This window comes from Tachyglossus aculeatus, chromosome X2 (genome assembly GCF_015852505.1).
Source record: "Tachyglossus aculeatus isolate mTacAcu1 chromosome X2, mTacAcu1.pri, whole genome shotgun sequence".
Classification (NCBI taxonomy): domain Eukaryota; kingdom Metazoa; phylum Chordata; class Mammalia; order Monotremata; family Tachyglossidae; genus Tachyglossus; species Tachyglossus aculeatus.
Window position 1 is genome coordinate 9,574,263 of NC_052100.1, and position 23,506 is coordinate 9,597,768.

At 46.6% G+C, this 23,506-nt stretch overlaps 1 protein-coding gene across 1 annotated transcript; it reads right to left on the reverse strand.

The window, feature by feature from the left end:
* Nucleotides 1–1,869: 1,869 nt before the first annotated feature.
* LOC119949515 (surfeit locus protein 4-like) lies at nucleotides 1,870–13,038 on the reverse strand. Its single transcript, XM_038771358.1, has 6 exons — nucleotides 12,930–13,038; nucleotides 8,889–9,075; nucleotides 7,296–7,372; nucleotides 4,747–4,790; nucleotides 4,027–4,213; nucleotides 1,870–2,338 (listed from the first exon to the last, which is right to left on the reverse strand). The coding sequence occupies exons 1-6, from the start codon at nucleotides 12,978–12,980 to the stop codon at nucleotides 2,072–2,074; spliced, it is 813 nt and encodes a 270-aa protein (XP_038627286.1). The 5' UTR covers nucleotides 12,981–13,038; the 3' UTR covers nucleotides 1,870–2,071.
* Between the last annotated feature and the right edge of the window lie 10,468 nt (nucleotides 13,039–23,506).

The window sequence follows — 23,506 nt, forward strand, 5'->3', positions numbered from 1 at the left end:
CGGAGCAATTCTCGAGCAGTCAATCAATCAATCGTATTTATTGAGCGCTTACTGTGTGCTGAGCACTGTACTGAGCGCTTGGGAAGTACAAGTTGGCAACATATAGAGACAATCCCTACCCAACAGTGGGCTCACAGTCTAAAAGGGGGAGACGGAGAACAAAACCAAACATACTAACAAAATAAAATGAATAGATATGGACAAGTAAAATAAATAGAGTAACAAATATGTACAAACATATATACAGGTGCTGTGGGGAAGGGAAGGAGGTAAGATGGGGGGATGGAGAGGGGGACGATGGGGAGAGGAAGGAAGGGGTTCAGTCTGGGAAGGCCTCCTGGAGGAGGTGAGCTCTCAGTAGGGCCTTGAGCAGCTTTTTGCAAGTGATTCTTCCTGCGTGGCGCAGGTGAATCAATGGTATTTTATTGCGGGCTTATTGTGTGCAGAGCAGTGGACTAAGCGCGGGTAAATCAGTGGTATTTTATTGAGTGCTTATTGTTTGTTGAGCGCTTACTATGAAGCAGCGTGGCTCAGCCCGGGCTTGGGAGTCAGAGGTCGTGGGTTCTAATCCCGACTCCGCCGCTTGTCAGCTCTGTGACCTTGGGCAAGCCACTTCACTTCTCTGGGCCTCAGTGACCTCATCTGGAAAATGGGGATTAAGACCATGAGCCTCACGTCGGGCAACCTGCTGATCTTGTATCTACCCCGGCGCTTAGAACAGAGCTTGGCACATAATAATAATGATGATGATGGTATTTAAGCGCTTACTATGTGCAAAGCACTGTTCTAAGCGCTGGGAAGGTTACAGGGTGATCAGGTTGTCCCACGCGGGGCTCACATAGCGCTTAACATACCGTTATTATTATTATTATTATTATTATTGTTGTGTCACGGAGGCTGCGTACGGCCGAGGGCAGAACTCAAGATGGCTACTGATGGGACAATGAGAAGCAGCGTGGCTGGAGCCCAGGCCTGCGAGTCAGAAGGACCTGGGTTCTAATCCTTATTCTGCCACCTGGCCGCTGTGTGACCTTGGGCAAGTCATTTCACTTCTCTGGGCCTCAGTTACCTCAGTTGGAAAATGGGGATGAGAGAGTTCTATGTGGGGCAAGGACTATGTCCTCAGCACTTAGAACAATGCACGGCACATAGTAAGCGCTTAACAAGTACTCCACCACCCCCAATAAAAAACTACTGCACCAAAGCAATCTTGAGTTTTGAGTCAGTGTTCCATTCGGTTGTGTTCCACGGTTAGGAAGAGGGAATTGTATTTTTTTTCCTGTGGCATTAGGCACTTACTATGGGCCAGGCACTGTGCTTTGCATATAGTAAGCGCTTAATAAATGCCATTATTATTATTATGATGGTCCAACCCAGAGGGAGAGACAGTCAGAGAGCTAATCTGCCATTTCTCACTTGGGGAGGGAGACAAGAAGCTAACATCAGACCGGAGAAATGAACTAGTAAATTGACATGAGTGAAAGCTAAAAACAGTTTTATCTGGGTCATCTCCACTATAGAGTTTAGCTCCTTCATAAGGCACTAAAGCCAGTGCTAAAGAACATTGCTTTTCACAACCATTTCTACTACAGCCAAAATGCCTTCGAACTCAAATACCACCCCACTCTCTGGGGCAGATTAAAGCTGATCCTCGCTAGGTCGGCAAGACTGAATTCCATCAAAATAGGGTCCCAGTGGGTGAGAAGGGAGGACGAGAGGTCCAAGTATGGACATTTGGCACAAACAATTCTTTCAAGCTCAAATGATGCAGGAGGGGACCGCGACGATTTAGCAGGCGCACAGTGATCACCAGGGCTCCAAGATAAAGGGCCGTAGAAGGTTTTTTTATTAATAAAAAACTTTACACATCTCTCTCTCTCTGGCACTGGAGAGGAAGCAGGGACTTCTTCCCTGAGAAGGCAACAGACAAGAGGTAGGGTCCTGGTGGTGGAGGGATGGGCTAGGGGAAGAAAAGAATAACACACAAACTCAAACAGGTTCAAAGTAAAAACAGCGGTAAAGTCATCTCGCCTCTTCTTCCTCATTCCCCTCGGTCTCTCTGTTCCCATCATCACCACTTCTTCTTGCGTTCATCTACGGAAGCTTTACCCGGGCCCATCGCTATGACCAGGAGAAGACCGCCTATGACTGACATGCTGTGGAAAAAGTCGTATTTCAGGAAGTCATGGAGGGGTCTCTCAGCCGGGACGGTCCAGAAGGCATTCTTTGCCAAGTTCAGGATGAACAGCCAGATCACGAGGGTCGTGGCGGCCAGTTTGGTTCTGAACCCAATGGCCACCAGGACAATCATCACCACACCAAAGACGTCCTGGAAGATCTGGGTAAGGGGGGGAAGGACAGAGGATATCTATCTTGCTGCCGACCTGTCGCCCACGTCCCGCCCCTGGCCTGGAACGCCCTCCCTCTTCCCCTCTTTCAAAGCCTTATTTAAGGCACATCTTCCCCAAAAGGCCTTCCCTGGCCAAGCCCTCATTTCTCCTTTTCCCACTCCCTTCTGTGTTGCCCTGACTTGCTCCCTTTATTCATCCCCCCTCCCAGCCCCATAGCACTTATGTACAGACCCGTAATTTATTTATTTATATCAATGTCTGTCTTCCGCTCACTGTGGGCAGGGACTGTGTCTGTTATATTGTTGTGTTGTAATAATAATGATGGTCTTTGTTAAGTGCTTACTATGTGCCAAGCACTGTTCCAAACGCTGGGGGGATACAAGGTGATCAAGTTGTCCCATGTGGGGTTCACCGTCTTAATCTCCATTTGACAGATGAGATAACTGAGGCACAGAGAAGTGAAGTGACTGACCCAAAGTCACACAGCTGATAAGTGGCAGAGCCGGGATTAGAACCCATGACCTCTGGCTCCCAGGCCCGTGCTCTTTCCAATAAGCCACGCTGCTTCTCTCCCAAGCACTTAATGTAGTGCTCTGCACACAGTAAACGCTCAATAAATACAACTGACTGATTGAAATAAACGTTTTTTTTTCTGTGCTAATTATGTGTTTATCCCTCTAGACTGAAAGCCCCTTGTGGACAGGGAATGTGTCTACCAACTCTGTTGTATTGTACTCTCCCAAGCACTTAGTACAGTGCTCTGTGCACACTAAGCACTGAATAAATGTCATTTATTTTTTTCGCTAAATTATATTTGTTATTTGCTAAGGGCTTAATATGTCCCAGGCACTGTACTAAGCGCTGGGGGTGATACAAGGAAATCAGGCTGGACGCAGTCCACGTCCCACAGGGGGCTCATAGTCTTCATCCCCATATTACAGGTGAGGTAACTGAGGCACAGAGAAGTTAAGTGACTCCTACTTAGACTGTGAGCCCCATGTAGGACAAAGGACTGTGTCTGACCTAATTAATCTGTACCTACCCCAGTGCTTAGAACAATGTCTGACACAGTAAAAAACAAAAACTCACCATTGGCTTTAGGGCGCTCCATCACCTCGCCCCCACCTACCCTGGCTCGCTTCTCTCCTTCTACAGCCCAACCCACACACATCGCTCCTCTGGTGCTAGTCTTCTCACTGTGCCTCGATCCCGCCTGTCTCGCCGCCGACCCCTGGCCCACATCCTGCCTCTGGCCTGGAATACCCTCCCTCCTCAAATCCGCCACACAATGACTCTCCCCGCCTTCAAAGCCTACTGAAGGCCCATCTCCTCCAAGAGGCCTTCCCAGACTAAGCCCCCCTTTTCCTCATCTCCCACTCCCTTCTGAGTCGCCCTGACTTACTCCCTTTGCTCTTCCCCCCTCACCCCGCCCCACAGCACTTATGTATCTGTCATTTTAGTTATGTATATTGAGGTCTGTTTATTTGTATTGATGTGTGTCTCCCCCTTTCTAGACTGTGAGCTCATTGTGGGCAGGGATTGTCCCTCTTTATTGCTGTATTGTACTTTCCCAAGCAGCTAGTACAGTGCTCTACACACAATAAGTGCTTAATAAATACGATCGAACTAGTCTAGGCCTGACGGATGGGTGAAGGGAAATTCTCAGGCCACTTACAGAGAAAGCGCTAACTTCAAAGTGCAGCAGCGACAGGAACATGAAGACCAGCAGAACTCTTCCACACAGCTGCATATACTGCCGGGGAAAGATACCATCCATCCTGGCGTTGCCCACAAACTTAGATCTCCCTTCCAATTGCAACTCTGATACGAGCAGGAGGAGACCACCTCCTAAGGCCATGTTCCTGAAAAAGCAAAGTGGGAGTGCAGGGGAAAGGAGACCATTTAAAAATGAAAACTCAGGAGAACAAACCTCTACAGACAACCTAAGCTAAATTAAGGAAATGGTCAGTAAGGGCAAAAGAAGTGAGAAGCAGCATGGCCTAGTGGATAGGGCACAGGCTTGGGAGTCAGAAGGTCATGGGTTCTAATCCTAGCTCTGCCACTTGTCTGCTGTATGACCTTGGGCAAGCCCCGTCACTTCTGTCTGCTTCAGTTCCCTCCTCTGGAAAATGGGGACTGAGACTGAGTTCCACGTGGGATGGGGACTGAGTCCAACCCCATTTGCTCATATCCACCCCAGCGCTTAGTATGGTGTTCTGCACACCGTAAGCGCTCAATAAATATGATTGATCGAGTCACCCCAAGTGGCTCCGAATTGGTTAGGAGAGACCCACTGGAAGGAATGAGTGAGAGGGAGAGTCTTGCAGTGGCCTCCCACGATTCCTTTATCCACCCGACATCCGTAGCCTGGAACCTTCCCGTAGATCCGACTCACCTCATTAAGAACTTGGGGTTCCATAAAACATTGTATGCTATGACCTACAAAAGAGAACATGGGATGGTGGGGAGGGCGCAGGGGGCGGGTAAATGGCACAAGAAGGGGGCACAGATGAAGGGGAAAGATTTAAAAATGGGAGAACTTTCCCATGGGATTGTCTGATAATAATGATAATAATAATTCCCATACTAATAACAATTGATAGAGACTGTGAGCCCCACGTGGGACAGGGACCACGTCCAACCTGATTAGCTTGTACCTTTCCCAGAGTTTAGTAGTAATAATTATAATTATGGTATTTGTTAAGTGCTTACTATGTTCCAGGCACTGTTTATTGAGCGCTTACGGTGTGCAGAACACCGTACTAAGCGCTTGGGAGAGTAATAGTAATGATGGTCTTTGTTAAACGCTTCCCGTGTGCCAGGCACTGTACTAAGTGCTGGCACATAATATGTGCTTAGGAAAAGTCATTATTGTTGTTATTAATAATAATGATTCTCTTCATTGATATTGATGCTATTGATGTCCGTTTACTTGGTTTGATGCCTGTCTCCTCGCTTCCCCACCTTCAGAGTCTTATTGAAGGCACATCTCCTCCAGGAGGCCTTCCCCGACTAAGCCCTCATTTCCTCTTCTCCCACTCCCTTCTACGTAGCCCTAATTTGCTCCCTTTATTCAGCCCCCGGCCCCAGCCCCACAGCACTTACGTCCATATCCGTAATTTATTCATTTCTGTTAGCATCTGTCTCCCCATCTAGACTGTAAGCTCGTTGTGTCCAGGGACTGTGTCTACCAACTCTGTTATAGTGCTACACTGCACTCTCCCGAGGGCTTAGTACAGTGCTCTGCACCCAGAAAGTGCTCAATAAATACCTATCGTTTATTAACGTCTGTCTCCCCCTCTAGACTGTAAGCTCATTGTAGACAGGGAATGTGTCGTTTATTTTTGTACTGTATTCCCCCAAGCACGTAATACAGTGCTCTGCACACCGTAAGCACTCAGTAGATACAATTAACTGACTGACTCTCCTCCAGGAAATCGTCCTAGACAAGGAGTCTAGCCAGCGATACTATGCATCTCCCCTTTTTTCCAGTCGGAGAAGCCAAGGCAGGTCGACAGCAGAGAAACTGGACTGCAATGTAGGATTCATTATATTCCCTAGGCTAGTTGTCTGGAACTTTTTAAATTCAGCTCCTGAGATTTACTTGGCTCCACATGGTTATTACCCTGGAGTCACGCTATTGCCTCTGAAAGTAAGAAATTGAGAAATTGTGGCCCCAAGCAGTTGGGGAACAAAAAAAAGAAAATAATCGAGGCATCGGGCGGCTGTGTTTGCAGTTACATTTCTGACCTCAACTGGTCTTCGTTGAGAAAGCTGGCCAAAGGGACTAGCTCGCCTAAAGACCCATCGGTCCATGTTTCCCCACTCCTCAAGAACCTCCAGTGGTTACCCATCAACTGCCGCAAAGAGAAACAACTCCTTACCGTCGGCTTTAAAGCACTCACTCCCCTTGCTCCCTCCGACCGTAACTTGCTACTCTCCTACTCCAACCCAGCCCGCCCCCTTCACCCCTCTAATGCCAACCTACTCACCGTATCTCCATCTCGTCTTTCTTGCCACCAACCTCTCGACCACATCCTGCCTCTGGCCTGAAACGCCCTCCCTCTTCATACCCGACAGATGACCACTCTTCCCACCTTTCAAGTTTTATTAAAAGCACATCTCCAAAGGCTAAGAAGCAGCATGGCTCAGTGGAAAGAGCCTGGGCTTTGGAGTCAGAGGTCATGAGTTCAAATCCCGGCTCTGCCACTTGTCAGCTATGTGACTTTGGGCAAGTCACTTAACTTCTCTGGGCCTCAGTTCCCTCATCTGTAAAATGGGGATGAAGACTGTGTGCCCCACGTGGGACAACCTGATCACCTTGTAACCTCCCCAGCGCTTAGAACAGTGCTTTGCACATAGTAAGCGCTTAATAAATGCCCTAAAAAACTAAGCCCTCATTTCCTCTTTTCTCACTCCCTTCTGCGTTGCCCTTGCACTTGGATTTACATCCTTTATTCGCCTTTCCCTCAGCTCCACAGTATTTATGTACACGGGCCTGGGAGTCAAAAGGACCTGGGTTCTAATTCTGGCTCTGCCACTTGTCTGCTGGGTGACCTTGGGCAAGTCACTTAACTTCTCTGTGCCTCGGTTCCCTCACCTGTAAAACAGGATTAAGACTGTGAGCCCTATGTGGGACGGAGACTGTGTCCAACTGATTATCTTTTATCTACCCTAGCACATTGAACAGTGCCTGGCACAGAGTAAGTGCTTAACAAATACCACAATTATTGTTATTATAGCCACAATTTATTCATATTAATGTCTGTCTCCCCTTGTGGGCTGTAAGCTCGTGGGCAGGGAACATCTTCCAACTGTTATACTGTACTCTCCTAAATGCACAGTGCTCTGTACCAGGTAAGCACTCAATAACTACCTTTGATTAATTGATTTATTGCTCAATCAGTTTCCTCCAGGGAATTCCACACATCGCTTTGAACTTACCTGCATGAAGATAATTCCATATAGCCCAAAACAGGTATAAGGAACAAATTTGCGGGTTAAGAGTAGTACACACCCCACTGCAAGAGAAAGGGAAATGGAGTTCAGCAAAGTAAGAATTAAAGCTCAACCCGAGCCTCTACCCTACCCTCTTACTTGACTTCCGTAGCAGGTCTTTCTACGGCAGAGCTGATTAAGTGTGTCTGGATGGTAGGTACACACAGTTGTGACAGGCTGGGGGAAATAGGCAACTTCTTTAAAACAGAACCATCGATGCTAGACAAAGAAAATGAAGTTCTATGCCAGAGTGCGGGTTTTTTAAAAGATTCCTGTAAAAAAGCAGTCCAGTTTTCTGCAGATCTAACTTGGACGTCTACCATTTTTCCAGTTACTCTCAAAAGGCGTAAGGGATAAGTTCTGCTAGCCAGAAGGACTTTCGGTTTGAAAACATTTCCAGAGTCATCACTTCCTCACGTACTGAAGCTAATCTCTCCAGAATGCCGAGGCGGGATTAGGGAACGCTTCCAATCTGTAGGCTGTAAGCTAGTTGTGGACAGGGAACATGTCTGCTATAGTGTACTCTCCCAAGCACTTAGTACAGTGCTCTGCACAAAGTAAGTGCTCAATAAATATGATTGACTGATCACACGAGCCTGTCAGGTTCCAGTGTGATGCAGAGAAGGAAATAATAAATGTGCACATGTGCACGCCTCTGGACCCTGTGGGTACTCTAATGTGAGTTGTGGTAAATGAGGACAAGTACGTGAAAACACATCACTTGTGTTACCAAACAACAGAGTCTACTTGTGGAACACCTAAGGTGTGCAGAGTACTGCATTAGGAGCTTGGGGAACATAGGAAAGAAAAAACACAAAAGGGCCAAGGCAAGATCTCTCTACTCAGGGAACTCAAAAGCCACTGGGCAAATTAAAGACATAAGTTGATGAACTTACTAGATTTAAAGATGGGCTGATAGATATAAATAATAATAGCTATAGCTGAGTAAATTACAAATACATTAATTCATTCAATGGTACTTATTGAGTGCTTACTGTGGGCAGAGTACTAAGCGCTTGGAAGAGTACGATACAATAATAAACAGACCCATTCCCTGCCCGCAATGAGCTTTCAGTCTAGAGGAGGAGACAGGCATCAGTGCAAATAAAATTACAGAGCTGTACATAAGTGCCGTGAGGCTGGGTGGGGGGAAGATCAAAGGGAGCAAGTCGGGGCGACGCAGAAGGGAGCGGGAGATGAGGAAAGGTGGGGCTTATTCTGGAAAGGCATCTTGGAGGAGGTGGGCCTTTGATAACGACTACTGAGGTGGCTGATGGGCGGGTGCATCTGGGGAATATGGGAAGAAATGAATCCAGGAAGGCCTCCTACGTAGGCGATTTCTGAGCCCGTTGTTGTGTAGGGATTGTCTCTTATCTGTTGCCGAATTGTACTTTCCAAGCGCTTAGTCCAGTGCTCTAGTAAGCGCTCAGTCAATACGACAATGAATGAATGAATGAATGAGGAGGGCTTTGAAAGAGGGTAGGGCACGGTTTGGCAAAGCTGAAGGGGGAGGGGAAAGTAGGGAGTAATGGGTCTTACCTAACTGGCCCGACATATTGATGAACACGAAGGAGGTAGCCAGGAAGGGGCCGCAGTCCCAAGATTGATCGATGTAGTCCCTCTGCTCGTCCCATTTGAACCACATACGCAGGCCATCCTCCAAAAAGGTGCTGACCAGGCAAAGGCGAGCCACGTGATGAAGGTACAGCTTCACTATGCCCAAGAACTGGTGGGAGCCACAGACGAGAAGGAAACTAAGGGGGAGGGCAAACTGGGAGAGCCTTGATAAAAGTATACAATATACTTATTTATTCTTATCGTTCTAGTTGTAAATATTTTTCTGTTTCGCCCTCCTGTTAGAGTATAAACCTGTTTTGGAACAGCACTTCCAAGAATTAATTCCAAACTCCCCCAGTTCTTTGGGATTATCTATTCATGTTTCTTAATGTCTTGTACTCACGCTAGCCCCAACAACAACAACTAAATCAACCCCATTTTATTGGCGAAGAAACAAAGGCAAAACTGCTTGCTGAAAGGCACCCAACCTGTAATGCACAGCTCTGGATCTGTGACGAAAATCGGAGATTCCCAAGTCCTTGAATGGGTCCCTGCTTCCTTAAAGAGCGGGGGAGAAGACGTTGAAGTTGGGACTTCTAGCTCCCCGTTCTACACATCGTGCAAATTTAGCTCAGACCTAGTATTCAAGAAGGGAGGTGTCTGTACAAAAAATAAGGAGATATTTTGCCTTTTTCACATAACGTATGGCTGAAATGGTGTTTTTGACAATTTTGACAGTTTATACCCTCAGCACTCAAATCTGAACACGCAGACAAGTAGAAACCCATTTAAGAGATTTTTCGCCTCTCTGTCCACACTGCTAGGGAATCTATCACCAGAATGTTCTGTGCTTAAACACCATAATTCCCTCACAAACAAACCCCTGCCATTGCTATGTAAAACACCACCATAATTTACTTGTTAGGGATCGGGAATTATAATGAGTATTTTGAGTGTAGCAATTGCCTAAGAAGAGCTAACTCTGGAGGAAGTGGTTGAGGGCTGAGCAAAAAACCAAAAATTTGAAGCCGGGAGAAAAGGGCTTGGCAGGTAACGTGGCTACAGAGTAAGTCTGTCCCCTTGACCTCTAATCTTACAATCACCTGCCCCAAATAACCAAACAGGTTAACTAGTTCCCAGAGAATCTTTTTGACAGTGGAAGTAAAATGACAAACTCTATCAGTCAAACAATCGTATTTACTGAGCACTTACTGAGTGCAGAGCACTGTACTAAGCGCTCAGGTGATTACAGTGTAACAGAGGTGGCAGACGCGTTTCCTGCCCACAGTGAGCTTTTGTGACTTTTGATATTGTTTTTGATATTTTGATATTGATTTTGACTTTTGATTTTGATATTGACTTTTGACATGCCCTCTGGCATATAACAATCCCTGGCTCCAAACTCACCTACAGAGATTTCGTTTTACTCCTTAGTAAATTTCCTGATCAAGACACCCCCCCACTCCATTGCCCTCCACTATTCAAATGTCAAATGAGAAGCCGCGTGGTCTAGTTCATTCAATCGTATTTATTGAGCGCTTACTGTGTGCAGAGCATTGTACTAAGCACTTGGGAGAGTTCGATACAACAATAAACAGACACACTCCCTGCCCACAACGAGCTTACAGTCTGGGGTGGGGGGGGGGAGACAGATATTAATATAAAAAAATTACAGCTACGTATGTAAGTGCTGTCGGGCTGGGAAGGGGGAAGAACAAAGGGAGCAAGTCAGGGTGGCAAGTCAGGGTGATGCAGAAGGGAGTGGGAGGAGAGGAAAGGGGGGGGCTAGTCAGGGAAGCCCTCCTGGAGGAGATGTGCCTTCTGTAAGGCTTTGAAGCAGGGGAGAGTAACTGTCTGTCGGATTTGAGGAGGGAGGGCATCCCAGGCCGGAGGCAGGACGTGGGCGAGGGGTCGGCGGTGAGACAGGTGAGATCGAGGCACAGTGAGAAGGTTAGTATTAGAGGAGTTTGCGGGCTGGGTGTGGTAATAATAATAATAGTAATGATGGTACTTGTTAAGCACTTACTATGTGCAAAGCACTGTTCTAAGCGCTGGGGGGATACAAGGTGATCAGGTTGTCCCATGTGGAGCTCACAGTCTTAATCCCCATTTTACAGATGAGGGAACTAAGGCACAGAGAAGTTAAGTGACTTGCCCAAAGTCACACAGCTGACAATTGGCGGAGCTGGGATTTGAACCCATGACCTCTGACTCCAAAGCGTGCTCTTTCCACTGAGCCACACTGCTTCTCTAGTAGGAGAGAAGCGAGGTGAGGTAGGAGGGGGCAAGGTGGTGGACTGCTTTAAAGCTAATGGTGAGGAGGTTTTGTTTGATGTGGAGGTAGATGGGCAACCACTGGAGGTTTTTGAGGAGTGGGGTGACATGTACTGAACGTTTTTGTAGAAAAATGATCCGCTTAGGGTCTAGTGGATAGAGAATGGGCTTGGGAGTCAGATCCTGGATTCTGATCCTGGCCCCACCACTTGTCTGTTCTGTGATCTTGGGCAAATCATTTCACTGGGCCTCAGTTCCCTCCTTTGTAAAATGGGGATGTGCCCCATGTGGGCACATAGTAAGCGCTTAACAAATACCATTTTAAAAGAAATATCATCTACATTGCTTACGACTCCATTACTTAACCCCCACCCAAAACCCTCAGAGAATCTTTAAAAAGTTGATTCAATTGGTCTCAGTTCATGGGTGAGTAGATTTCAACTACATGCAGTTAAACATCTAAAAAAGATGCATTCTGGAAAGTTAGCATCCAGGTCTTGATGCAAAGACTGACAAGTCAAAACCCATAACTATAAGAGATACAGTAGAAGGCCTCACTGGTTTCTTGGGAAACAGTGCAGCCTGTTTCTTGAAGCAACCCTTTCCAAGTTTTCGAATCGTTACTGTTTCGAATCTTATTAAATGAGTGTAAAAGATAATTAGAGGGAATGCTCTTTTCAGCAAAATAAATCAGTCTTTGGGAAAACCTCCAGCCTATATTGAGATCGGAGACAAAGAAAGCGATTAAACTTTCCTGTGAGGAAAACAGTGACTGAAGTTTCCAAGAAAGATGGTGGGGGCATTAACACCACAAAGAATCAGCACAGGTTGGAGAGTTGGCTAGCATTGATGCAGACCTTAAAACAAAGGTCCCCCCCTCCCTGCCCCACAGCACTTATGTATATATCTGTCATTTTATTTTTTTATATTGCTGCTTGTTTACTTGTCTTGATGTCTGTCTCCCCACCTCCCCCCCAGACTGTGATCTTGCTGTGGGCAGGGGCTGTCTCTCTTTGTTGCTATATTTACTTTCCTAAGTGTTGAGTACAGTGCTCTACACAGTTAGCGTTCAATACATACTATTGAATGAATGAATGAATTAAATGACTGAATGAACACAACAATATATCAGACACACTCCCTCATGTCTGCTAATTCTATTGTAGTGTGCTTGGCATATAGTAAGCGCTTGACAAATACCATAACAATAACGATAATAATAGTGTACTCTCTCAAATGCTTAGTACAGTGCTCTGCGCATAGTAAGCACTCAATGTATTGATTCATTCAATCGTAATTTTTGAGCACTTACTGTGTGCAGAGCACTGTACTATTCATTCATTCATTCAACCGTATTTATTGGGTGCTTACTGTGTGCAGAGCACTGTACTAAGTGCTTGGGAAGTACAAGTTGGCAACATATAGAGACGGTCCCTACCCAACAGCGGGCTCACAGTCTAGAAGGGGGAGACAGACAACAAAACAAAACACATAAACCAAATAAAATAAATAGAATATGTACAAGTAACATAGAGTAATAAATATGTGCAAACATATATACATATCGCTCGGGAAAGTACAATAAACATTGTCATTCCCTGCCCACCACGAGCTTACAATCTTGGCGGGGTGGGGGGGAGGCAGACATCGATACAAATAAATAAAATTATAGATCTGTACATAAGTACCACCACTGGTTGATCAAATGAGGTAGTGCTGGTAGGGCGGAGGATGTGGGGACTCGCTCACCTGGCCAAAGAGGTCTCCTAACGAGTTCATAAAGTTGTTTTTGGGCGACATGGCCGGGGTCAAGGGGTCCCACAGGCCGCTGCTCCAAACCAGCTCCGGCTTCGTCCCTTAACGGCCGCGCGCCCCGCCTCACGCCCCTCAGGGGGGCCGTTTCGCGCCCCGCCTCGCGCCCCTCAGGGCGACGCCACGCGCCCCGCCTCGCGCCCAGCTGTGAGGGAGCTGTGCGCATGCGCACAGGAGGGCGGGCCGCTTCATTCCTTCAATTGTATTTATTGAGCGCCTACTGTGTGCAGAGCACTGTACTAAGCGCTTGGGAAGTACAAGTTGGCAACATGTAGAGACGGTCCCTACCCAACAGCGGGCTCACAGTCTGGAAGGGGGAGACAGACGACGAAACAAAACATATTAACACAATAAAATAGAATAAATATGTACAAATAAAATAAACAGAGTAATAAGTACGTACAATCATGTACATATATACAGGTGGTGTGGCGAGGGGAAGGAGGTAAGGTGGGGGAGGGGAGGAGGGGGAGGGGAAGGAGGGGGCTCAGTCTGGGAAGGCCTCCTGGAGGAGGTGAGCTCTCAGTAGGCTCAGTGGAAAGAGCACGGGCTTTGGAGTCAGGGGTCACGGGTTCAAATTCCGCCACCGATTGTCCGCCGATTGTCAGCTGTATGACTTTGGGCAAGTCACTTCACCTCTCTGGGCCTCAGTTACCTCATCTGCAAAACGGGGATTAAGGCTGCTTGAAACTGAGAGCTGAAGTGGACGAGGACCACCACCCGCCCTCCGGCCGCCTCTGTCCCTGACTGAGCCCCCTCCACAGGGACTGTGTCCAACCCCACAGTGCACGGCACATAGTAAACCCTTAATAAATACTTATTATTACTATTATTATTATAATTGAGGTGGAAGAACCCCCAGAAACTAGAGCCTTTGTTTTCGTGGGCCAACCCAGAACTTCACTGTATTTGTTGAAGAAATGACCCTACATTCATTCATTCAATTATATTTATTGAGCGCTTGCAGTGTGCAGAGCACTGTACTAAGTGCTTGGGAAAGTCCAATACAGCAATAGAGACAATCCCTGCCCACAGCGAGCTCACAGCCTAGAAGGCTGGAGACAGACATCAGTACAAATAAACAGACCTCAATATAAATAACTAAAATGACAGATACGTAAGTGCTGTGGTGTGGGGGTGAGGGTGGGGGTGGGGAGTTACTTTGTATCAAGTTTAGCCCTCTTCGGCCCAGTGGACTTCATTTGTTTTTCCTTCCACATTTATTCCTTTATTAGTATTTATTGGGTGACTATTTTGGGTAGAGCACTGTGCTAAGTGGTTGGGAATATACACTAGAAGCAGAGGACAGTCTCTGGTCTTAAGAAGTTGACAATCTAATAATTTTGGTATTATTATTATTATTGTTAAATGCTTACTATGTGTCATGCACTGTTCTAAGCCCTGGAGTAGGCACAAGTTAAGTCAGAAAACAGTTCCTGTCCCACATGGGGCTCACGGTCTAAATAAGAGGAAATAGGATTGAATCCCTATTTTACAGTTGAGGAAACTGAGGCACAGAGAAGTGAAGTGACTTGCCTGAGGTCACACAGCAAACAACTGGTAGAGCCGGGATTAGAACCCATGACCTTCTGACGCCCAGGCCCGTGCTCCATCCATTAAGCCACGCTGCTTCTCCTGCAGTATATCTACAGGAAAAATAATACAGTTCTACTCACCAACTGCATTTCCTGTTCTATTTAATAACGATGTATTAGGTTGCTAAGGATTTTACAAAAAATTTATTCATTATTTACTGCTGTTTAAAAGCACAGTTCATGAACAATGCATAACCCTGTGAGCAGCTCATTCATAGAGAGGAGTTTGACATACTCGCTTTAGCTTCTATAAGTACTTAACACTAGCTCTACAGTGTAAAAATATATTTAGTACTGTTACTGCATCAAGATACCAAAGTAGCCTTTTTGAGTTTCATGGACCATTGGTTAATCCAGCAGGATACTGTTTATGTTTTTCTGTTATGGTACCTTAACAAAAGAGTATTCTTTTAATCTTGAAATTTAAGTTTTCGAATTTGCTTTATTAATACAAGTTGGATTTAGCTCATGATAACTTTTGCTTCATTGTCATCAGGTATTTATTGAGTTCCCCCAAGACGCAAGATGCTGTACAGAAGCAGTGCCGCTTAGTGGAAAGAGCAGGGACCTGGGAGTTGGGACCTGGGTTCTAATCCCGGCCTCGCCACTTGCCAGCTGCGTTACCTTGGGTAAGTCATTTCTTGCTTAGAATGGTGCTTGGCAATAATAATGATAATAATGGCATTTATTAAGCGCTTACTATGTGCAAAGCACTGTTCTAAGCGCTAGGGAGGTTACAAGGTGATCAAGTTGTCCTACTGGGGGCTCACAGTCTTAATCCCCATTTTACAGGCGAGGTAACTGAGGCACAGAGAAGTTAAGTGTCTTGCCCAAAGTCACACAGCTGATAATTGGTGGAGCCGGGATTTGAACCCATGACCTCTGATTCCAAAGCCCGTGCTCTTGCCACTGAGCCACGCTGCTTCTCATAGTATATAGTGCTTCTCATGGTACATAGTAAGCTTAACAAATACCATCATTGTTATTTCACTTTTATGTGCCTCAGTTTCCTCATCTGTAAATGGGGAATCTATACCTGTTCTCCCTCCTAGTTAAACTGTGAGCACCTTGTGTGATGGAAACTGTGTCTAATCTACTTATATTGATCTTCCCCAGTATTTAAGGGTAGACCTAATTTTAGCCCTCAGTGAATTTTCAGTCTAATGTTAGAAACTAAACAGACATACATAGAAATACTGTAAATAAGCATGTACACGTACTGCATATGTAGTTTTCCTTCAGGTTGGAAGACGGATCTACCATGGGTGAGATTTCAACCCTGTGAACAAGTGTAGTTGAAAAGACTGCTAGATGCATGAAGCTTTTTGGTTGCATCTTCCTCCCGCTGGCACCATTTTTTGATTCTCTTTGGGCACCACAATCTCAAGGCCTCTGCTCTAAGAGAGTCACCGGATTATTTCTAATCGCTGCACCCCAGGATGGTTGGCCTGCTGCCGCAGTCTCCTGGCTAGTCACAGCGCTGCCACTTTGTCAGCAGTTTTGCTTTGTCAGGGTTTTCTTCTGGCCTCTCGTTAACCTTTGGCTCCACCCCAAAAGTCCCCCCCCAACATTCTAGGGTGGCCATTTGTCTGGTTTTCAGTAGGTCCGTACCTGGTCCAGGACAGACTTAATAATAATAATTGCTGTATCTGTTAAGCGCTTACTATGTGCCGGGCACTGTACTAAGCTCTGGGGTGGATACAAGCAAATCATTCATTTGATCGTATTTATTGGCCTAGTGGATAGAGCACGGGCTTGGGAGTCAGAAGGACCTGGGTTCTAGTCCCGGCTCTGCCTCCTGTCTGCCATGTGACCTTGGGCAAGTCACTTCACTTTTCTATGCCTCAGTTACCTCTGGAAAATGGGGCTTAAGACTGTGAGCCCCAAGTGGGACATGGACTGTGTCCATCCAGATTAGCTCGTGTCTACTCCAGTACTTAATACAGTGCCTGGCACATAGCGCTTAACAAATACCACAATTATTTATTATTATTAGGCACGTTTCCTGCCTACCACAAGCTTACAGTCTAGAGGGGGAGCCAGACGTTACTATAAATAAGTAAATTATGGATATGTACATATTCATTCATTCAATCGTATTTATTGAGCGCTTACTGTGTGCAAAGCACTGTACCAAGCGCTTGGGAGGGGACAATAGAACAATCTACCAGAGACATTCCCTGCCCACAATGAGCTTACAGGTGGGCGACGAGATAGCTAGGTGGTCCTTTGGTCGGACTCCTTCACCCCTGCTGCCACAGCCTCAGTGGTAAGATCCAGGACTAGAATCCAGATTTCCTGATTTCCAGAGCCATGCTCTTCCCACTGGACCAACAGCAGGGAGAAAATAAAAGCAAGCTAAATCCCTGCGCTTGCACTTCGTAGGATGCTGCAGCCCTGCCTGCCTAGTTGCTGGTTGCACTCCATGTCCCAGCAGAAATGGAATTAGGAGCGTCCAGAGAGGGCCAGCCGCTAGCCCTAGAATCAATTCCTCTGCACGGGGGTCTTGGTCCTCAATCATTCAGATGTATTTACTGAGCGCTTCCTGGTGCAGAGCACTGTCCTTAAGGGCTTGTGCGAGTGCAGTGTAACAGAGTTGGTAGACATGTGCCCTGCCCACGGCGAGCTTACAGTCTAGATGGCCTTGGGGCTGAAGGCACATCTCCTCCAGGAAGCCCTCCCCGACTGAGCCCTCCTCTCCTTCACTCCCTTCTACTCCACTCATACTTGCTCCTTCATTTATCCTCCCTCCCTTCCCCACAGCACATATGTATAAATCTGTATGTATATATCTGTAATTTATTTATCTATTTGTTTATTTTAATGTCTGTCTCCCCTTCTGGACCGTGAGCTCGTTGTGGGCAGGGAATATGTCTGAAGCTATATTGTACTTAGTACAGCGCTTTGCAAACAGTAAGTGCTCAATAAATACAATTGAATGAATGAATGAATAAAATCTCAGGATTTTCAATGGGAGCTTCATCGCCATCGTCATCTTCATCTTCATCAACAACAACTCTTTTTTTTTCTCTCCAGTACCCCACTCCTCTCAACCTCTTCCGTTCCTCGTCCCTTCTTTTTTTTTTTATTTTTGATTTTACGGCATTTGCTAGGCTCTTCCTAGGTTCCAGGCACCGGACTAAGCGCTGGGGTGGATACAAGCCATTCAGGTTGGACGCAGTCTGCGTCCCACTTGGGGCTCACGGGCTTCACCCCCATTTAAAAGACGACCGACCTCTAACTAAGAAGTCCTATTCGCAAAGATGCAGTCTTCCACGGGAGGGCATGAGAGTTCCAGAAACAGCTTTCACGCTTCCTTGCCATTTCCAAGCACCTTCAACTCATGTAACTGAAAGGTCTTGCCATTTCTTACCTCCCTGTCGTTTAATCTCTCATTTTCATTTGCTTTAATAATAATAATGATGGCATTTGTTAAGCGCTTACTATGTGCGAAGCACTGTTCTAATAATAATAATGATGGCATTAAACGCTTACTATGTGCAAAGCACTGTTCTAAGCACTGGGGAGGATACAAGCTGATCACGTTGTCCCATGTGGGGCTCACAGTCAATCAATCAATCAATCAATCGTATTTATTGAGCGCTTACTATGTGCAGAGCACTGTACTAAGCGCTTGGGAAGTACAAATTGGCATCACATAGAGACAGTCCCTACCCAACAGTGGGCTCACAGTCTAAAAGGGGGAGACAGAGAACAGAACCAAACATACCAACAAAATAAAATAAGTAGGATAGAAATGTACAAGTAAAATAAATAAATGAATAAATAAATAGAGTAATAAATAAATATGTACAACCATATATACATATATACAGGTGCTGTGGGGAAGGGAAGGAGGTAAGACAGGGGGATGGAGAGGGGGGCGAGGGGGAGAGGAAAGAAGGGGCTCAGTCTGGGAAGGCCTCCTGGAGGAGGTGAGCTCTCAGCAGGGCCTTGAAGGGAGGAAGAGAGCTAGCTTGGCGGATGGGCAGAGGGAGGGCATTCCAGGCCCGGGGGATGACGTGGGCCGGGGGTCGATGGCGGGACAGGCGAGAGCGAGGTACGGTGAGGAGATTAGTGGTGGAGGAGCGGAGGGTGCGGGCTGGGCAGTAGAAGGAGAGAAGGGAGGTGAGGTAGGAGGGGGCGAGGTGATGGAGAGCCTTGAAGCCCAGGGTGAGGAGTTTCTGCCTGATGCGCAGATTGATCGGTAGCCATTGGAGGTTTTTGAGGAGGGGAGTAATATGTCCAGAGCGTTTCTGGACAAAGATAATCCGGGCAGCAGCATGAAATATGGATTGAAGTGGAGAGAGACACGAGGATGGGAGATCAGAGAGAAGGCTAGTGCAGTAGTCCAGACGGGATAGGATGAGAGCTTGAATTAGCAGGGTAGCAGTTTGGATGGAGAGGAAAGGGCGGATCTTGGCAATGTTGCGGAGCTCACAGTCTTAAGCCCCCTTTTACAGATGAGGTAACTGAGGCTCAGAGAAGTTAAATGACTTGCCCAAGGTCACACAGCAGACATGTGGGGGATCCGGGATTAGAACCCAAGCCCGGGCTCTTTCCACTGAGCCACGCTGCTCAGCATTTCAGATGGTATGAATTGATTCACATGCTCAGGATGTAATTTTTCAGAGTGCTGTATATGAGTTGGATCGGTGAGACTTTCTCATCTAGCCTCTGAGAAGTAGCCATTTGGACTAGCCTTTGTGAAATATGGTATTTTGTTTTAATGGTCTTTGTTAAGCGCTTACTATGTGCCAGGCACTGTACTAAGCACTGGGGTAGATACAAGCTTATCAGGTGGGACAAAGTCCCTGTCCCACAAGGGGCTCTGGTGCCTGCGTGTATTCATATTCCACGGGTCTCTTCTGAATTTCTGTATTGACGAAGTGGCCCGAACCTCTTGGCTCCAAGACTTCACCTTATGCCCTGCTGATAGATCACTTCTGTCCCTCAGCCATTTTTGAGAGAAGCTGTGTGGTTGCCATCCTTGACAGGATCAGTGGAGCATCCACCTTTGAGAGAAGCCACACAGTTGCCATGTTTGAGAGGACCCATGTGGCCGCCATTTCTGCGAAGGGCTGGGGATCCACCATATCTAGAAGGTCCCAGGTGGCTGCCATCTTTGGAAGTTCTTGTGCAGCCACCTCAATCAATCAGTCGTATTTATTGAGCGCTTACTGTGTGCAGAGCACTGTACCAAGGGCTTGGGTGAATACGGTGTAACAGAGTTGGTTGACATGTTCCCTGCCCACAACGAGCTTACAGTCTAGAGGGCCCTGGGGCCGTGGTTTACCTTGCTTACCATCTGAAGCAGGCCCTGAAGGGGAGAGATAATGAGGTGGGGACAAAAAGAGAGAGACACATGCACAGAGAAGGATTCAGAAAGACTCCTAGAGAGATACACAGATATTCACCAAGACACAGAGTAGCAGCGTGGCCTAGTGGAAAGAGCACAGGCCTGAGAGTCAGAGGTCGTGGGTTCTAATTCCTGCTCTGCCACATGTCTGCTGTGTGACCTTGAGCAAGTCACTTAACTTCTCTGTGCCTGTTACCTCGTCTGTAAAATGGGGATCAAGATTGTGAGCCCCATGAGGGACATGGACTGTGTCCAATCTGATTACCTTGTATCTATCCCAGTGCTTAGAACAGTGCTTGGCACATAGTAAGTGCTTAGCAAATACCACCAATACCAGAGACACATCCCACAGACCCAGAAATATAGAGCACATACTGAGGCAGAGACCAGGAAATCATAGGTGCCAATTTTTCATTTTAATTATGGTAAAATTATGGTAATAATCATAGTAGTACTTGTTAAGTACTTACTCTCTGCCAAGCAGTGTACTAAGCGCTGGGGTGGATACAAGAAAATTGGATCAGATCCAGTTCCTGCCCCACACGGGGGGAGAATGAGTATCTGATTCCCCAACTGACAGATGAGGAAACAGAGGCACAGAGAAATGACTTGCCCAAGGTTCCATAGCAGACCATTGCTTCTGGCCTGCTTCTCCTCTCCTGAGGGGACTGGAGCTGGGAAGTGGGGAAAATCCACCTACCTGAGCTGCAGAGACTAGGGACAGGGGGTTATGTTCCTACTCCTCCACCTCAGTTGAGGATGCTGCCATTGGCCATAAAGCTAATCAATACCCTCATTTAAAGTAGGTGAAGGAGGAGGAGGAAAAAAGAGGAGAAGGAGGAGGGAAAAGAAGAGGAGGAGGAGCTGAATGGAGGGAGAAAAGAGGAAGAATAAGCAGGTGGAAGGAAGAAAAAGAGGAGGAGAAGGAGGAAAAAGAAGAGGAGGAGAAGGAGGAAAAAGAAGAGGAGGAGAAGGAGGAAAAAGAAGAGGAGGAGGAGCTGAATGGAGGGAGAAAAGAGGAAGAATAAGCAGGTGGAAGGAAGAAAAAGAGGAGGAGAAGGAGAAAAAGAAGAGAAGAAGGAGGAAAAAGAAGAGGAGGAGAAGGAGGAAAAAGAAGAGGAGGAGAAGGAAAAAGAAGAGGAGGAGGAAAAAGAAGAAGAGGAGGAGGGAAAAGAAGAGGAGGAGGAGCTGAATGGAGGGAGAAAAGAGGAAGAAGAAGCAGGTGGAAGGGAGGGAGTGAAGGGAAAGCAAAGTGAGTGTGAGAGGAGAGAAGTGTGAGGGGCAGGGAGTGAGTGGGGGCCTGATGTCACGGGTTAAGATGAGGCTGAGTAACAAGGGAGGATTAAAGGGAGAGTGCTGCTCAAACTGGGGTTTATCAAGACAAGGTGGAGGAATGAAGGAGGAGGAGTAAGGGAGGGAATCATGGGGAGATGGTGGGGGGTGAGTTCCCTGCATCAAATCAGGATCAGGGGGCTAAAGCCATTTGGTTTCTCCCCCTAGGTTTTGGGGGAGAGGCAGCCACAGCCAACTCTCCCACATTATTAGATGGGATGGTCCCAAATTCCCCAGCCCTGCCCCATCAGCTGAAAAATAGCTGGCAGAGCTGCCCAAAGGACTGGCTTTTTGCTGCAGTGGCAGGGCACTGGCATTGTAATGAGTAAATGGAGGAGAGGCTGCCTCCTTCTATTAATTGTGGCATTCATTAAGCACTTACTGTAGGACAATCATTGTGCTAAGCGATAGGGGAGAGACAAGGTAATCAGGGCTCAAACTCTATATGTTGCCGACTTGTACTTCCCAAGCACTTAGTACAGTGCTCTGCACACAGTAAGCACTCAATAAAGACGATTGAATGAATGAATGAATGAATAAGCGGGAGGGAAAGCAGGTATCAAATCCCCATTTTTCAGATGAGGAAACCGAGACACAGAAAAGTTAAGTGACTTGTCCGAGATCACCCATAGAAAAGTGGCAGAGCTGGCATTAGAACCCTTTCCGAGTTTTCTCTTGGGGGAAACTGTAGCCCATCACCTGGCTGGTCTGCCCATGGTGGCTTCTTGAGGGCAGGTACCGTCCCTACCAACTCTGTTGTATGGTCCTCTCCCAAGCACTCAATAAATACCATTGATTGATAGATTGATCGATTGACCCCAGGTGCTGGACTGAGTGTCAGCTACTAGATGAAGGGCCCCTTGGGGTTACCATGACACGTTCATGAGGGAAAACAGAACAACAACTTGGAGCAAATAGAAGAGATGGGATCACCCTCCCATTCCCGTTCTCCCTCCCCCAACTCCCACTGAGGAGACTATTACTCAAATCAAGAAAGGATTGATTTTTTTTCATGTGTTCTCACGTGATCCAGTGATTACAGGAAATCAGCAGCTCAGACTCCTTGCCAGCAGTGCTCATTTACATTTTGTTGCCGCATTTTGGCAAGAAGAACTTCCTCCAGATTAGGAAGAGAGCACTGCTCTACTCCATGCCCATCTTGTGAGCTGGCAAGGCAAAGAGGCAAACAGATTCCTAAAGTGAGCATGGCTTTTGTGTTCTATGGTATTTGTTAAGCACTTACTGTGTGCCGGGCACCGTACTAAGCGCTGGGGTAAATACAAGCTAATCAGGTTGGACACGGTCCATGTCCCACGTGGTGCTCACAGTGTTTATCCCCATTTTACATATGAAGGAACTGAGGCCCAGAGAAGTCAAGTGACTTGCCCAAGGTCACACAGCAGACAAGTGGCAGAGCCAGGATTAGAACCCAGGCTTTTCTTCTGTCGTTCTAAGAACATGCTTTTCTTGCCTCTCTGCAAGTAGATTATAGACTGTAAGCTCCTTGTGGGCAGGAAACGTGTCTACCAACTCTGTTATATTGGACTCTCCCAAGTGCTTAGTACAGTGCTCTGTACACAGTAAGTGCTCAAGAAGTATGATGGATGAATTGAATAAGTGAGTGTCCTTTGGATTCTCTACTAAGATGTCCTTGGGAAGAAAAGTTCCAGCAGGGCTAAGAATCCATACCGGCAAATTTGGGATTGAGATTTTTCTTCAGGGTTTCCCCATCCACAACTTCAGCTTCCAACTCGTGATTGCCTTTTACACCTCAATTTTTTCATCCTTTGTAATGTTTTGACTGCACATTTAGAAACTGGAGAACCAAGTAAGGACACATCCAGATCAATAGTATGAAAGAGATTTTATCTGCGCCTCAGTTTTGACAAATGGGAACAGCAGCTCCTTGTTTGGTTACAAATCCCACCCCAAATCTTTGAATTTGTATAGCCCTTTTTATTTTTGCCAAATATTTTTACAGTCCACACACTACCCCTGTGAAGTGGGGAGAGGTAATCAATCGTATTTTTTGAGCACTTACTGTGTGGAGGGTACTGTACTAAGCGCTTGGGAGAAGACAATGTAACAGAGTCGGTTAGACGTGTTCCCTGCCCACAGTGAGCTTCTAGTCTAGAGGTAGATAGCATTACCCCATTTTACAGATGAGGAAACTGAGAAATAGAAAGGTGTCGATGGTGTTTGACACATGATAAGCACTTAACAACTTC

What these genes read in the sequence shown, in the direction of transcription:
- LOC119949515 (XM_038771358.1), bottom strand. Translation starts at nt 12,980, where the DNA reads ATGTCGCCCAAAAACAACTTTATGAACTCGTTAGGAGACCTCTTTGGC. An exon ending in CAATATGTCGGGCCAGTTAG is followed by an intron (nt 7,373 to 8,888) that starts GTAAGACCCATT and finishes TTTCTCTTGCAG; the next exon opens with TGGGGTGTGTACTACTCTTA. An exon ending in ATGGAATTATCTTCATGCAG is followed by an intron (nt 4,791 to 7,295) that starts GTAAGTTCAAAG and finishes TCTCTTTTGTAG; the next exon opens with GTCATAGCATACAATGTTTT.